Source organism: Paralichthys olivaceus, chromosome 13, assembly GCF_024713975.1.
Source record: "Paralichthys olivaceus isolate ysfri-2021 chromosome 13, ASM2471397v2, whole genome shotgun sequence".
Lineage (NCBI taxonomy): Eukaryota > Metazoa > Chordata > Actinopteri > Pleuronectiformes > Paralichthyidae > Paralichthys > Paralichthys olivaceus.
In genome coordinates, this window is record NC_091105.1 from 724,872 (window position 1) to 737,286 (window position 12,415).

At 44.2% G+C, this 12,415-nt stretch overlaps 2 protein-coding genes and 1 long non-coding RNA gene across 7 annotated transcripts; 1 reads left to right on the forward strand and 2 right to left on the reverse strand.

Annotated features, from left to right (window-relative positions):
- Window positions 1-688: 688 nt before the first annotated feature.
- LOC109643269 (cyclic AMP-responsive element-binding protein 3-like protein 4) lies at window positions 689-6,009 on the reverse strand. 2 transcript variants are annotated; one of them, XM_069536628.1, is made up of 11 exons: window positions 5,816-5,977; window positions 5,201-5,302; window positions 4,282-4,425; window positions 3,923-4,193; window positions 3,659-3,783; window positions 3,469-3,558; window positions 3,268-3,374; window positions 2,866-2,934; window positions 2,344-2,428; window positions 2,115-2,208; window positions 689-2,018 (listed from the first exon to the last, which is right to left on the reverse strand). In XM_069536628.1, the coding sequence occupies exons 3-11, from the start codon at window positions 4,420-4,422 to the stop codon at window positions 1,675-1,677; spliced, it is 1,326 nt and encodes a 441-aa protein (XP_069392729.1). In that variant the 5' UTR covers window positions 4,423-4,425; window positions 5,201-5,302; window positions 5,816-5,977; the 3' UTR covers window positions 689-1,674. The 2 variants fall into 2 exon arrangements, with proteins under 2 accessions (XP_069392729.1, XP_069392728.1); XM_069536627.1 differs by lacking the exon at window positions 5,201-5,302 and having other exon boundaries at window positions 5,816-6,009.
- On the forward strand, window positions 4,789-6,046 carry LOC138413460 (uncharacterized). The gene is made up of 3 exons (XR_011245801.1): window positions 4,789-4,873; window positions 5,219-5,327; window positions 5,907-6,046. It is a non-coding gene; the product is annotated as an uncharacterized lncRNA (long non-coding RNA).
- An 822-nt stretch (window positions 6,047-6,868) lies between these two features.
- Window positions 6,869-12,352, reverse strand: dek (DEK proto-oncogene). Of its 4 annotated transcripts, none has more exons than XM_020108323.2 (12): window positions 12,198-12,352; window positions 10,607-10,767; window positions 10,131-10,229; window positions 9,903-10,012; window positions 9,717-9,811; window positions 9,296-9,425; window positions 8,825-9,142; window positions 8,385-8,543; window positions 8,176-8,266; window positions 7,925-8,067; window positions 7,751-7,819; window positions 6,869-7,626 (listed from the first exon to the last, which is right to left on the reverse strand). In XM_020108323.2, exons 2-12 carry the CDS (start codon window positions 10,728-10,730, stop codon window positions 7,615-7,617), a joined length of 1,350 nt encoding a protein of 449 aa, XP_019963882.2. In that variant the 5' UTR covers window positions 10,731-10,767; window positions 12,198-12,352; the 3' UTR covers window positions 6,869-7,614. The 4 variants fall into 4 exon arrangements, with proteins under 4 accessions (XP_019963882.2, XP_019963884.2, XP_019963879.2 ...); XM_020108325.2 differs by having other exon boundaries at window positions 7,925-8,064; window positions 12,187-12,345; XM_020108320.2 differs by having other exon boundaries at window positions 12,187-12,345.
- Between the last annotated feature and the right edge of the window lie 63 nt (window positions 12,353-12,415).

The window sequence follows — 12,415 nt, forward strand, 5'->3', positions numbered from 1 at the left end:
AGAGGAGGGAGGTGAAGAGGAGCAGTGATGAGAGGAGCAGTGATGAAGAGGAGGGAGGTGAAGAGGAGCAGTGATGAGAGGAGGGAGGTGAAGAGGAGGGAGGTGAAGAGGAGCAGTGATGAGAGGAGCAGTGATGAAGAGGAGGGAGGTGAAGAGGAGCAGTGATGAGAGGAGGGAGATGAAGAGGAGGGAGGTGAAGAGGAGCAGTGATGAGAGGAGGGAGATGAAGAGGAGGGAGGTGAAGAGGAGCAGTGATGAGAGGAGGGAGATGAAGAGGAGGGAGGTGAAGAGGAGGGAGGTGAAGGTGACTCCATTAACACCCAGAGCTCATCAACAGAAAATGTCAGGAGCTTCAGCTGGAGAACGATTCTTTGACCTCTGCACCTAAAATTTCATGATCTTCATCTCCACTGCCCCCTGGTGTCTGGCTGCAGTATAGCTCATGAACCTCCTCCTCCATGTTAGCAGATGGGACATGAACCAAACTAAAAAAATCGAAGCAAACGTTAAATAAATGTTTGTAAAGATGTTTCTGCCGTTCAGCTCATTCTCATCTCTCTGGTCAAGTTTCTGATCAGTTTGGTTCAATCAGTTATTTGATGATGTAAAATGATTGACAGCTGACACTGACTCCTGGTTGGTCGACAAACTCTGATCACTAATGACATCATCACCACAAACGACAGCGTTCGTGTCCACGTCCGTCTTTATTGAGTCTGTGATAAAACACGTCGTGCAAATAAAAGAACATTTGATCATCACTGAGAAGCAGCAGAAGAGAAACACGAACTGAAGAATGAACTTTGTAAATGTTTCAGAAGAGATTCAGAAAAGATCACAACGAAGAAGATGTTCTTTAATTCTAAGATCGAATTATTTATATTAATGCAGTAAACGAATGTGTCTCTTTTCAAAATGAACAGAAAGAAACAAAGAGGATTCTGCTCCAACATTAATGGATCAATTCATAAACTTTTTCATCATGTTAATGGAAATAAATTAATTGAATCCACTTAGTGACGCCTGATAACGACCAACAACTCGTTCAGAGGGAACTTTTGTTTTTTAAAAACATTCAAACAGAATAATTACAAATTCATTTAATTCACAAAATATTCAACATTATTGATAAAAAAGCCAAAGTCGGGTCGTTAAAATCAAGTTTTTTCAGCCATAGAATCCTGCAGAGCTGGAGCGGCCCAGCAGAGGGCGCCGTGTCTGTACAAGAGACAATGACGTTACTTTGAGTGAAAATCAACGTAAAATAAAAACTCTGCATGTGGATGATCCGAAGGAACAACGGGACATTTAACGTGGTTTCTATTGTTGTCGTTGGACAGAGACAGGCTAGCTGTTTCCAGTCTCCGCTCTTAACGCTAAGCTAACGGTCTCCAGGCTCTGGCGGTGGTGTCGTTCTTCTGCTGTCAAAACGTACGAACTTTTCCTTTAAGCAAAGATCAAACCAGTTTTTATCGAGCAGAACCCGGGCGGCCATGTTTGTCTCATTGTTTCCCATCAGACCTTTTTCCAACAGACCTCAGCTGATGCTAATCAACTGATCAGAGCGCCCCCTGCTGGTTATGTTTTTACAGCTTGTAACAAAGCGTAACTCAGTCGCCTTCAGCCGTCATGAACAAAACTTGGACGAGCTCGACATCCAACCTGAAAGTTTGTCTACATCTCGTCGGCGTGCGCCGGTTTGACCGCGTCGCGGCTTTTCTCTCTCGCCGCGGTCGGCTCCGCAACAAGAGCCGAGCTGTTCCCTTTCTGCCCCCCCCCCTGGGCTGGACCGACTACATCCGGATTTTCAGCGTTTTCTATTGGTTCTTGGGGGACAGGCGCCGCTCCCTGTGGGCGCCCTGATTGGCTGAGAGCCGACGGTGGTGACGAGGAGTCAGACTGAACCGCCGGACTCTCAATCCCACCTGCCACCGACTGGGGGGAGGAGGAGGAGGAGGAGGAGGAGGAGGAGGAGGAGGAGGAGGAGGAGGGGTCTGTCAGGATATTTCTGGAAATAACTGGAAAATAAAAAATCCATTTACACTTTGTTTGTGTGGAAAGATGAAAAATGGAGTAAAATGACAAAACATGAAGTGATGTCGACAGAAACCAACCTCCTGTCGGTCTGTAGTCGTCGTCCACTGAGGCGTCGCGGCGAAACGGACTGAAACTCGGCAAAATGATGAGACCGAGAGAGACGAGGATGATCTGACAACACAGAGTCGTGTTTCCATGAATTCATAGGACATTACATTATTATTGGACAAACACACACACACACACACACACACACACACACACACACACACACACACACACACACACACACACACACACACCTACCAGTAAGCAGGTGCTGGTCTGGGCTCCTTTACTGACCGTCTGTTTGATCAGAGACTGGAGTTGTCGAAGTTGAGACAGAAGAGATCTGAACAGGAAACACATCAACTTTACTCATGCAGACAAATCTAAAATCAAAAGTACGTCAACCAATCAACGACCTTCAGGATATTTTTCAAGAAATCATGATCAGTATCCGCCCGTCAACAACGCCATCTTATTCTAATCTTATCTTAACCCGATCTTAATCTTATTTTAATTTTATTTTAAATTTATCTTAATTTTATCATCCTCAGTGAAACAGGAAACTGTATCTGGGGATTTTAACCCAGTTTGTCCAAAAGCTGAAACTTTGCCTCTGAATAATTCCACATGTAGTTTAGTAGCATCAGTCGCTGCTGAAGTCTGTGACTGGAGCTGAAAACAAACACAACAGCGCCCTCTGCTGCTCACAGAGGGAAACTGTCTCTGCTCATCTCCTCTATTTATATATATATATTATAATCAATGAAGATGTGATCATACATGTTTCGTTTCTCCAGCTGCTCCACTGTCCTCTGCAGCTCCTTGTTCTGTGCCGAGCACGCTGCCGCCCTGACACACACACACACACACACACACACACACACACACACACACACACACACACACATACACACACACACACACACACAAAATGATAATTAAAAATCTCCTCTGCTGCCACAAGACGATCACTCGTCCACTGAAGCAGAGACGTTGGTTCAGAATCCGTCTCCTCCTGATGAACTGTCATCGTCACTATGAGCCGGTGGAAGTGTAAATAAAGATGGACGACCCGTGGCGAGGACTCACAGTAACAGTGCGTCTTTGAACACTTCACAAAGAGCAAAAAACTTCCTGTGAGTGGATCTGATCTGAAATCGAACCGGCGGTCGTTCCTCGTACCTGCCCTCCAGTCCGTCGATGTACTCCTTCCTCCTGCGGCGGCTGTCCTGAGCCGACTGCTTGTTGCGGATTTTCCTCCGAACTTTCTTCAGGATTCTTTCCTCTGCCTGGAAACAAAGTTTAGTCAAAGTTTGTCCTCGTCAGCCTTTGTCTCTCACTCTGTCACGTCTGTCAACTGATGGAGGACGGGTCGGGTCTGACCTTGGTGAGAGGAAGGTTGTTGGGCAGAGAAACTCCTTCCTGGTTCAGCAGCTTCTGCTCCTCCTCCGTCAGCTGAAGCTCGGAATACAACTGCAACAGCAGAAGAAGAGTCGGTCCTCCAGGTCAAACTCAGGCTCTGAGCGTCACGTCATCAAAATGTCTCCTCATACAATTATTCAGAAACCCTCACCAGGCCGTCGTCAGAGCTCTGAGGATCCACGAGAGCCAGGCTGCTGTCGAGGCGAGACGCGGTGACCACGGGAAGCTCGTTCACGATGCACGAGTCTGAAAACAACACCTGGGAGCTCCACTCATCTGCAGGAGGGAGACGCAGGAAGTTACATCATCAACACGCCGGTTTTTTATAGATTATTGAACATGAAGAAAAAACACATAAACAACTAATTCTGTTCATATGATGTTCATGTATTAGTGTAGAACCCTGTGACCTCACCGAGCTCGATAGAGATCACATTCTCTTGTCCAGGCTCCGCCTTCACACCTCCCAGCCCACTGATGTCATAAACCACCTGGTACACGGTTGAAGGGGTCGGCTGGGTGGTCGCCCCTGTCACCACGGCAACATGACTCTCCGCGACAGGATCCTCAGAGATGCCGCTGTCGCTCTCGGAAGATGTGTCTGCGGTCGGTCCGCTGCGGAACACCTCGTTTGGGTCGACGCCGTGGAACACGTCCTCTGATTCGCTGTCGTGATTCACCGTCGCCTGAGACAAAGCCAGAGCATCGGGTTTAAGACATTCACACATCGATACGTCACCGGCTCCGACTGTCGCAGAGGTGCAGGTCACTCACACAGTCGGGGTCCACCGCCCAGTCCTGCAGGGGTTTCTCCGAGCCACCGTACACCAGCTCGGAGCAGAACGGAGCATCGAGCTGCCAGCTGTCTGCCGCCATGCCGCCGCCGATAAACAGCTCCCCGCCCTCTGCATCCATCACCTGAAGACACAAAATCCAGACGTTCGGTACAGACACTTTCCAAAGGTCAACGAAGTTCCGACTGAAACAATCCAACAACTACTGAATCCTGCAGACGTTACTGATGGATTCTGGGTATTCAGGACTCCGTTCCTCTATCAGACGTTTGAGGACGAGACTGAGGGTTTGAACAAGCTTCAGTGTGAAGACTGTCTCTTGTTCAAACATGAGGAGGTTATCACAAGAGGTAGACGTGCAAGGTGTGTGTGTGTTTGTGTGTGTGTCTGTGTGTGTGTGTGTGTCTGTGTGTGTGTGTGTCTGTGTGTGTGTGTCTGTGTGTGTGTGTGTGTGTTTGTGTCTGTGTGTGTGTGTGTGTCTCATATCTAACACAGTAAAAGTAAACACGACACAAACTGAACACCAGAATCTGACAAACCCAGGTGACGAAAGACTGGAGGAGGATATCCTGGTGAGTACACACACACACACACACACACACACGCACACACACACTCTGACTAGAAACCTGAGAAGCTGCTGAACGTGTTTCTAGTTTCCTTTCTCTTCTTACAAACATTATTCACGCAGCAAAACCTGAACCTTAACATTCCAGTGCATCACATCACTTTATATTAAAGTACATATAACTAAGTACATTAACTTACGTACTGTACTTTTAAATTCATGATACCTAACACACTGCATAGTGAACTCTTTTTACTGCACATTTATCTGATATGAAGTTGCAGATTACTTCGATAACAAAGTACATTTAAATCATGATTCAAGTATAAACCTCTGGTGATGATGTCAGAGTCTCAGTCGTGATCGTGGAGTCGAGGTCCCGACGACACAAACAGAGAAAGTGGAAAAAATCTTCCTGGATCCGGATCCACACCTAAATGGAACCAGTTCTTCTTTGGGTCAGTATTTATAGATTCGATATGTTTTGATAAATGTACTAATTTCACTTTCATTACTGACTCAAACACATGTGTGTACAAATGTCAGTAGTTTGTGTTGATTGTATGAATACATTAGTTTTTGTATTATAACTTTTACAAACACAAAGTAGTACAGTGTGTATCAGTGTGTATCTGTGTGTATCTGTGTGTATCAGTGTGTATCTGTGTGTATCTGTGTGTATCTGTGTGTATCTGTGTGTATCAGTGTGTATCTGTGTGTATCTGTGTGTATCAGTGTGTATCTGTGTGTATCAGTGTGTATCTGTGTGTATCTGTGTGTATCAGTGTGTATCTGTGTGTATCAGTGTGTATCTGTGTGTATCAGTGTGTATCTGTGTGTATCAGTGTGTATCTGTGTGTATAAATATATGAACCAGGTCAAAGTGTCTCTGACTTGGTTGAATCCAGAAGTTGGACAATGAGCGGATCAACACGAGCGAACTTACCGTCACCTCTCTCTCTCTCTCTCTCTCTCTCTCTGTGTGTGTGTGTGTGTGGCCGGTTCCGGTTCACGGTGTCCGGTTCTTCATCACACAGCGGCCCAGCACGGAGCTCTGTTCCGGGCACCGTCAGCTCAGAGCCGCCGGCGGTGGAGCCTCCAGTTCCGGGTCGAGTCTCAACAACGTCACGGTTTGTTTCTCCGAGTCTCCTCCACCCGAGCTGCGAGAAGACCCGCCCCCTGCCCTGCCTCTGATTGGTTGGAGTGAGGTAAGCAGAGCGGTGATTGGATAGTCAGAATCAAAACACGAGGGTGAACCAATCAGAGACAGGGATCCTTCTTCTTCTTCTTCTACACCAAACACCTGAGTAATTCTCAGCGATGCTGCCCCCTACTGTCTGTTAATGTTACTGCGCCCAACTCTTAAACGTCCAGTGTGAAACTTTCAGGTGAAACAATGAAGAAGAATCCTCATGATGTTTTCACTCGTTCACTTCATCGAGATTACATGAATTATAGTTTTCTTTCCCCCAGAAAATACTTTATATTTAAGTACTTTATATTTAAATACTTTATATTTAAATACTTTATATTTACATGCTTTATATTTAAATATTTTATATTTAAATACTTTATATTTACATGGAGGGGACCCTCTCTATGGAGGCCTCCATGTTTTTTACGTCCAGACTGAACAAACTAAAACCTTTTGAGTTTTTATAACGACTGAAGCTGCCACAGGTTCTTCTTCATGTTTGGAAGGAGAGGGGGAGGGGTGTTCAGCTGCAACATGACACTTCACCACTAGATGTCACTAAACTCTTCACACTGAACCTTTACCTTAAACCTAAAACACTTTAACACCTTAAGATTTCATGGTTGACATTAAGAGGACTTGATGTTTGTCCCCATCACGTCAGTGTGAATAGATTTCAGTCCCACAACATTAAAACCTCTGCAGACAGAAAATAGGCCTCATGATGTTGCCTCTTTTTTTTTTATAACTTTCACTAATGTCCAGGTTAAATGAAGAACTGTGACTCAAACAACATTAAGACTGTTTTGTTAAAAAAGGTAGAATTTTAATCAGTAAGTAAACGACTCTGTTAATTTATGAACGTGAAAAGTGTAAATGATGTTTGACAGAGAATAACCAAGGAAACGAACAAATCAAAAATCCACAATAAAAAAGTTTGACAGTTTCAGCTACAAGACAATTAATCAAAATGTGTAAATTCAAAAATAACTTAATCTAATTAGAAATATACAAATTTTAATCCAGAAATAAATGTGAGTCAAAAGCAAAGATCAGGTTTGTAAAAATGTGTTTTAAATGAAAAACAAAACATCTCATGAATTGGTAAATGTCCAAACCACATTTTATTTTGAAAAACTGTTTATTATTTGAAGCCAAATGCATCAAGTCAAATCAGAGAATTAATGAACCTTCAGTTTTCTAACAAAGCAGTTGTTTAATTCTTTTCATGACCTGAAGTTGACTTCACAGAAGAAAACTACACGACAGTTTTTAAAGTTGAAGAAATGTTTGTTTCTCCACTTGCTTGAAAATTTGTCCTTTTTTTATTGATTAAAAAAATATTCCTACTTTGCTTTGGACTCGACCAGAGAGCATAAAAAAGATGAGCACTGTTAATGTGAAACATTCATAATAATAAAAAAACAATCATGTAAAAAACAGCTTTTTATGAAAACAAACAAAACTAATGAAACAAACTTTTCAGTCGTTTCTGCTGAACTCTTTTCTCCCATGAAGTTTCACAGCAACGCGACTTGGTTTCCTGATCTTCATGTGATGAGCTGTGAGAGAACGTTCATAACATCAGACTTCTATATATATATGTGTGTATGTGTATATATATATATATATATATATATATATATATATATATGTGTGTGTGTGTGTGTGTGTTCAGATACTCACAGATTTGACTGTCTGTTTGATGTAGTCCTTTCTGCTGGTCAGGTCGTGTTCTGGGAAAGTGTCAAACACCTGAAAGTGTTTTAATTTTATGATTTATTTAAAAATGAATTTCATACGTTCAGGATGTAAAGATAACTCAGCTCCGTTCTCCTGTGAGCGGAGGCGGCCTCTCACCCTCTGACAGATCTGTTTCATGGTCATCTCCTCCAGATTCGCCTCCTTCAGCAAACTCTGGACCGTCTCCTTCAGCTGTTCGTCGGTCGGTGCTTTCTGGATCATCTTGATGAGCGGCTCGTCGTCTTCTGAACTGTCGTCTGCTGCACGTGGAAATTGTCCGTTACTTACACTGACAGCTGATTCACCCAGTCTCCTCTTTTCTATCAGCAGGCAGATGATTAACTTTAGTTAGATGAGATCCACCTCACCTGTGTTTGTGTTGTTTTTGCTGTTGCTGCTGCTGTCGGCCTTCTTTGTTTTGGCCGCAGGTTTTGTCAGAGCAGACTTCTTCTTTTTGGGCTGTTTAAAAAAAAAGAAGTTCTTTATTCAACTGAAAAAACCTTGTGGGTGCAGCGTCACTGCAGTGGTAGACGTCAGGGCGGCGCAGAGACAATGAGTTATACAAACAAAGTTTTACCTTCTCTTCAGGTTCGCTGTCGGACTCTGACTCGTCTGAAACGTCCTTCTTCGCTCTCTTTTTAGGAGGACCCGTCTTCTTTGCTGACGCCCTTTGTCTTTTCACTGGTGCTGATTTTTTTGATGCACTCTTCCCTCTGCTCGACTCTGATTTCGAAGACTGACACAAAAAAGTTTGTAGATTAAAAACCAACATGGAAAACTGAATGAAACAGTGCAGAACACAAAGATATTCAATTTACTGTCACTAAACTAAAACACAATAAAAATGAACTTTCTCTCTTGAAAATGAATTTAAATAATTGGTTAAATTTCACAATAATTGTTGATTAATATCGTGTTGATCTGTTCAGATCCTGATCGTTCCAGACTCAGCTGAGTCACAGCTGATTCATCAGAAACACCAGGTTCCAGTTTTGTGCTTTGGTCAGAAAATCTCACATCATCATCATCGTCCTCCTCTTCGTCTGCAGAATGCTCCGACTTGTCGGACTGGTCCTCCTCTTTCTCTGTCAGTTTCTCCTCCGTGTCTGATCCCTCAGCCTCAGCCGACGCCCCCACCTTCTCATCCTCCTCCTCATCATCGTCGTCGCTGCTCGAGTCCATGACGATGGCTTTGGACTTGCTTCCTGCTTTGGACTTTTTGGGACTAGACGACGAGCTCTTGGGTTTGGATTTGCTCTTTTTCTTGGTATTTGTCTTCGAGTTGTCGTCCGACAGTTTCTTCTTTGATTTCCTCTTCTTCTTCACAGGGAGACGCTGCCGAGAGACAAACAGAAGCTTCAGAATCTAAACTTTAAGATAAGATAACATTGACCTGACTTCATTGAAATTAAATGTGTTTCATCATAAGAAAATAAAAACTCTCTTTATGTATCATGTCGTTAACAAACAATGATTGCTGCAGTTCACCTTCCCGCTGTTTTTCGGTGCAATGAGGAAATTCATGATCCTGTCGACCAGATCGATGTGAGTTCCCTTCTTCTCCAGATCCAAAACACCACAGACAACTTTCAGCTTTGTGTTGGTGAAATTTGAATTTCTGCATCGAAAGAACAGAAGAAAACATGCAGCTCGTTGTTCACCTTCAGCAATTGAAAAAAAAAGGTTTAAACAGTTTAGACAGCGGCAGCTCTTCTGGTTCAGGAAGCAGAGGATCATGGGTAATCTGAATCTATATGAAAACCACTTCCAACAGGATTAATCCTCATGTGTGTCTGCGGAGGGACGTTGTTCTTCATCCTGCTGAACTGACAGAAAGAACTAAAGAAAACACTGGAGCTCACTGAACCTGGGATTCAACCAGGTGACACGTTTCTACAAAGAAACTTACTTGAGGAGTTTTTCTCGTTTTTTGATGTATTGTTCACTGTCGGCATCAAAACCAAACCCGTTAAACAGACGCAAGTTCTTCTTTATTGTGGCGATCTGTTGAGAGAGCAGAGAGATCATCAGAGACTGGGACTGAGAGTGACCGAAGGTGAAAAGGTTTCATCTCGACGGCTGCGGATGTTCCAACCTTTCCTGGTCGGTCGAACAGGATGGTGTGAAGAGGCTTCAGATCCGCCGGCTTCATCTTGATGAGCTTGAAGCTGGTGCGTGGAATGTCTCCTAACTTATCTCCGCTACCTGAGAAGATGTGAAGTCAACCAGCCTGCAGTGATACATCTGTAAATATAGCTCATCTTTAAATAACACATTTTCATATCCAGGAATGAAGCCGAGTCTTTCGTAGTTGAATATTCACCGTCTCCAATCTTGAGCTTCTCCATTTGCTTGGGTGCCTGGAAATCGAGCCTCTCGACCATTTTCTTTGGCCGCTTGCCCTCAATGATGTCACCAACAACTGGAACGAGAATGAAAGAAAAGAATGTAAACAACAGAGGTGTTCCAAAAGTAATATCAGCATCTGATACTGCCAGAGGGCGAGTCGGCCATTAGCGAGTATGTGAAACTGCAGTTCCCCCCCCAGAAATCACTTCTTCTTCACTGCTCCAAAAACAGCAGCTGCGGTTCACTGCCACTGGCCAGCACTGCTTTTAGAGGGAGAAGAAGTTTTATATCTCCCAGACATCTGAGCCACAGACCGTGAACTAGTGACAGCACCTGTATGAACGGATGAATGAATCATCCCGGTCAAACACAGAGTGTGTTTCAAAGTGGCATTACAGATTTAACCACCACAGAAGAATCTCATCAGGTGTGAGTCCAACGTCTCTTTACCGGGTGCTTTGACTCGACTTTTATTCAGACTCGAGGGGTCTTTCTGTGACGTCTCCTGCTGGTCCTCCACCTCCTCCTCTGACACCGCAGAGCTGTCCATTGCTTCCTCCACCACTTCACTCATGTCTGCGGGCCTCGGTCCGTCTGGGTGTCAGCGTGTCCTGACGGGAGGAGGACAGACGTGTTTACAGAGACTTTTATCCACATGTGTAGAAACAACGACACTGTTGATTTCATTGACAGAAATAACAAGTTCTCTGTAGACTGTAAATTAAAGTCTACAGAGAACTTGTTCTACAGGTGTGTCAGCGACCGGTCGCACAGAGGCAGCGTGTTTGACCTCTTGTTAAGGACAAGTATTATCTAAATATTAAATATTAGAAGAATAATTTGACAGCCAACAAAAACTCAACTCAACACTCGATCAGTGTTGTTCAACTAAATCATTGTAAGTCAAATATCCATTATCAGCATTTTCCATCAGCATCAGCTTTTGTTTGCTTTCTCAGTTCTTTGTGTGAAGTGTCTCTGACCATTGAGAAGAACTGAATCATTCACAAGTATGAATATGAATATATCATTCGCCCTGAGCTCGAGGCTCTTTGGATTATTAACTGGTTATATTATTATTACAGATACAGACAACGGGACATTACAACACGTGTTTCAAATATAATCCTCAGTGACACTAAACAGCATTTTGTTCAAATGTGCTTCAGTTCTCAAAGTAACTGAAGATCTGATCTAACACAGTTTAAACTTTAGACAACAGACAGCTGAAGTTTCTCATTGCAGAGGTCAGTGATTCACCTGCAGAGGAACTGAACAGTTTGGTCTGTTAGCCAGATGCTGAACTCAACAACTGACGTCACACTTCAGTGATCTGAGCACATCACAGTGACGTGATGTCAGAGTGACGTGATGTCAGAGTGACGTGATGTCAGAGTGACGTGATGACTGACAGAGTGACGTGATGTCAGAGTGACGTGATGACTGACAGAGTGACGTGATGACTGACAGAGTGACGTGATGACTGACAGAGTGATGACTGACAGAGTGACGTGATTACTGACAGAGTGACGTGATGTCAGACAGAGTGACGTGATGTCAGAGTGACGTGATGACTGACAGAGTGACGTGATGAATGTCAGAGTGACGTGAAGACTTTCAGAGTGACGTGAAGACTTTCAGAGTGACGTGATGAATGTCAGAGTGACGTGATGACTGACAGAGTGACGTGATGTTAAAGATGAGTTGAAAACGTCATCGAATCATCGAATAACGGAAGTAAACAGCCGGAGCTTGAGTTGAACTTGTAGTTTGGGAACTTGCTGAGTCAGAATCAGTTTACTTTGAGTCTTTGAGTCTGAGGTTTGAGTCTTGACTCCAGAGTTCAGAGGAAACGTTCGCGCTCTTTCTTCTTCACGAGAAACGTCACAGACGATTCGCGCGCTTCAGCTTGATTCCCCGGTTTGAAGCGGTTAGCTCCTGCGTTAGCCCGCCATCACGCTCCGGAGAGAACTACAACTCCCACACTCTCCTCCGTGTCGCTGCGGTGTGAGTGTGTGTGAGCGGCTCACCCGGTGCTGACCGTTTACCGGTGACTCTGAGAAACGAACCCGGCGTCAGTGTGTGTCTGTGCGGAGCTCCGTGCTGTTAGCTCCACGCTGCTAGCCTCCTCCTGCTAACTCCGACTTCTTCTTCTTCTCCTGGAGCTTAACGGCGGTTGTCAAACTACTCATGGGAGCATTAGCGCCACCGCCTGGAGGAGGAGCAGCAGCACAAGTAGACAAGAGATCAAACTTTATT

What these genes read in the sequence shown, in the direction of transcription:
- LOC109643269 (XM_069536627.1), bottom strand. Translation starts at nt 4,422, where the DNA reads ATGGATGCAGAGGGCGGGGAGCTGTTTATCGGCGGCGGCATGGCGGCA. An exon ending in CAGCTGGAGAAACGAAACAT is followed by an intron (nt 2,429 to 2,865) that starts GTATGATCACAT and finishes TTTCCTGTTCAG; the next exon opens with ATCTCTTCTGTCTCAACTTC. An exon ending in AGACCAGCACCTGCTTACTG is followed by an intron (nt 2,209 to 2,343) that starts GTAGGTGTGTGT and finishes CTGTGTTGTCAG; the next exon opens with ATCATCCTCGTCTCTCTCGG.
- dek (XM_020108323.2), bottom strand. Translation starts at nt 10,730, where the DNA reads ATGAGTGAAGTGGTGGAGGAAGCAATGGACAGCTCTGCGGTGTCAGAG. An exon ending in AAGTCGAGTCAAAGCACCCG is followed by an intron (nt 10,230 to 10,606) that starts GTAAAGAGACGT and finishes TTCTCGTTCCAG; the next exon opens with TTGTTGGTGACATCATTGAG. An exon ending in CAAAAACAACACAAACACAG is followed by an intron (nt 8,068 to 8,175) that starts GTGAGGTGGATC and finishes TTCCACGTGCAG; the next exon opens with CAGACGACAGTTCAGAAGAC.